This window comes from Colobus angolensis, unplaced genomic scaffold, assembly GCF_000951035.1.
Source record: "Colobus angolensis palliatus isolate OR3802 unplaced genomic scaffold, Cang.pa_1.0 Scaffold87, whole genome shotgun sequence".
Taxonomy (NCBI): domain Eukaryota; kingdom Metazoa; phylum Chordata; class Mammalia; order Primates; family Cercopithecidae; genus Colobus; species Colobus angolensis.
This window is the reverse complement of record NW_012122598.1, coordinates 4,195,776-4,197,708: the sequence shown is the minus strand read 5'-3', so window position 1 is coordinate 4,197,708 and position 1,933 is coordinate 4,195,776. Positions and strand designations below refer to the sequence as shown.

The 1,933-nt window shown below is 43.0% G+C and overlaps 1 protein-coding gene across 6 annotated transcripts in view; it reads right to left on the bottom strand.

Annotated features, from left to right (window-relative positions):
* The window catches only part of TFCP2 (transcription factor CP2), a 92,429-nt gene that overhangs the window by 5,822 nt on the left and 84,674 nt on the right, over window positions 1-1,933 (bottom strand). For 5 of the 6 annotated variants that reach the window (XM_011930652.1, XM_011930651.1, XM_011930653.1 and 2 more), the window contains one exon: window positions 1,066-1,190. In XM_011930652.1, the coding sequence (XP_011786042.1) occupies window positions 1,066-1,190 (125 nt within the window). The remainder of the gene's footprint in view (window positions 1-1,065; window positions 1,191-1,933) is intronic. The other variant, XM_011930655.1, reaches the window with a different exon arrangement.

Genomic DNA, 1,933 nt, shown 5'->3' with positions numbered 1-1,933 from the left:
AAAAAAAAAAAAAAAGATCAATTATTTTTCCCCAAGTCATCAATCCCTGATTTCCCTTCTTTCCTTAGAACTTTCCAAGCTTCCACATCCCTTATGATGTAGACAAAAATAAACATGACCAGGCACGGTGGCTCACACCTATAATCCCCGCACTTTAGGAAGGCGAGTCGGAAGGATTGCTTGAGCTCAGGAGTTTGAGACCAGCCAGGGGAACATGGCAAAACTCCGTCTCTACAAAAAGTACAAAATTAGGCGGGCGTGGTGGTGCGCGCCTGTAGTCCCAGCTGCTCAGGGATCTAGACAGGAGGATGGCTTGAGCCCAGGAAATCGAGACTGCAGCGAGCCATGATTGCACTGCTACACTCCAAGCTGGGTGACAGAGCAAGACCCTGTCTCAAGAAAGAAAACCCAAAACAAAAGCAAACCAAAAATAAATACTGTGCAATCTGTTTTACTATGTAGTCACTGATTTGGTTCTGTTGCCATTGACCTAAATGCTTTTTTCATCAATGTTACTACTACCTATTTAAAATTGTAAATCCCAAAAGAGGACCAAAAATTACTGTGTATTTTAACAACTGCAGGGAGACACTTAAGTAATTACTACCCACATTTGCCTGGCACGGTGGCTCACGCCTGTAATCCCAGCACTCTGGGAGGCCGAGGTGGGCGGATCACGAGATCAGGAGATCGAGACCTTCCTGGCTAACATGGTGAAACCCCGTCTCTACTAAAAAATACAAAAAATTAGCCGGGCGTGGTGGCACGCGCCTGTAGTCCCAGCTACTCGGGAGGCTGAGGCAGGAGAATGGCGTGAACCCGGGAGGCGGAGCTTACAGTGAGCCGAGATCGCACCACTCACTCCAGCCTGGGTGACAGAGCGAGACTCTGTCTCAAAAAAAAAAAAAGCACCTGCCATGTATTAGGAGCTCAATAAATGGTAGTGATTATTGTTACTTCTAGCAAATGCTAAATCTGCTGTTTGATAGTTTCCCATCATACATGCCCATAAGTTACCTCTTCACCTTTCTTCATATCTGTCCTGGTGTGTCCAGAACAACCTACCGAAGAAAGTGCCATTTGAGTCTCCATCCTCGTGCTTCTGCTGCTGTTGCTGCTGCTGTTGTTGCTGCTCCCTCAACTGCAGTGACTCCTGACAAACATAAATGGTTAACCTTGGACGCACCATCCTAAGGGGAGGAAAAAGGCTAATTAGTCTTACATTCTTTACGGTAAGCACAATAAAAAGGGAGAAATTGTGTTTCTAAATTAATCATATAGAGCAGATGAAAATTGGAAGCTCATTGGCCAAATGCAATTAATTTGCTATGTTTTATTAGTTCCCCAGTGGTAAGGGTTTTTTTTCCTTAAGTGGAATTAGTTCCAATATGAGACATCATATAAACCTCTGAACTTTTGGCTTTTCCTGAAGATCTAGCAATCTTAGGCCCGCATTCTCACATGCTGTTCTTCTTACATAATGCATATATTCTTCACTATACCCTAGTCTTGACTGCCATTCATTTACATTACCTGTATGTCCTCTACAGTCATTTGAGTTTGTGGCCTTTGGTGTAAAAGTTACACATAGTCAAAATATAAAAGCCTTATGTCTTTTTGGGTCAGGTTCAAGATATAATTCTTACTAAAAAATACCAACACAGTAAACTAGATCATCTTATTTCTCTCATTACCTTCTCCTAACTAGCCTAAGTCCTTTTTCTGCTCTTCTTAGAGAAAGGTATTCAACTACCTCTTGATCTGATCCTCTGAATCCTTCCAATTTCTAAACACTCTTTAGATAATATGCTTTAAAAAATAAAAGATCAATTATTTGACCGGGCGCGGTGGCTCAAGCCTGTAATCCCAGCACTTTGGGAGGCCGAGACAGGCGGATCACGAGGTCAGGAGATCGAGACCATCCTGGCTAACA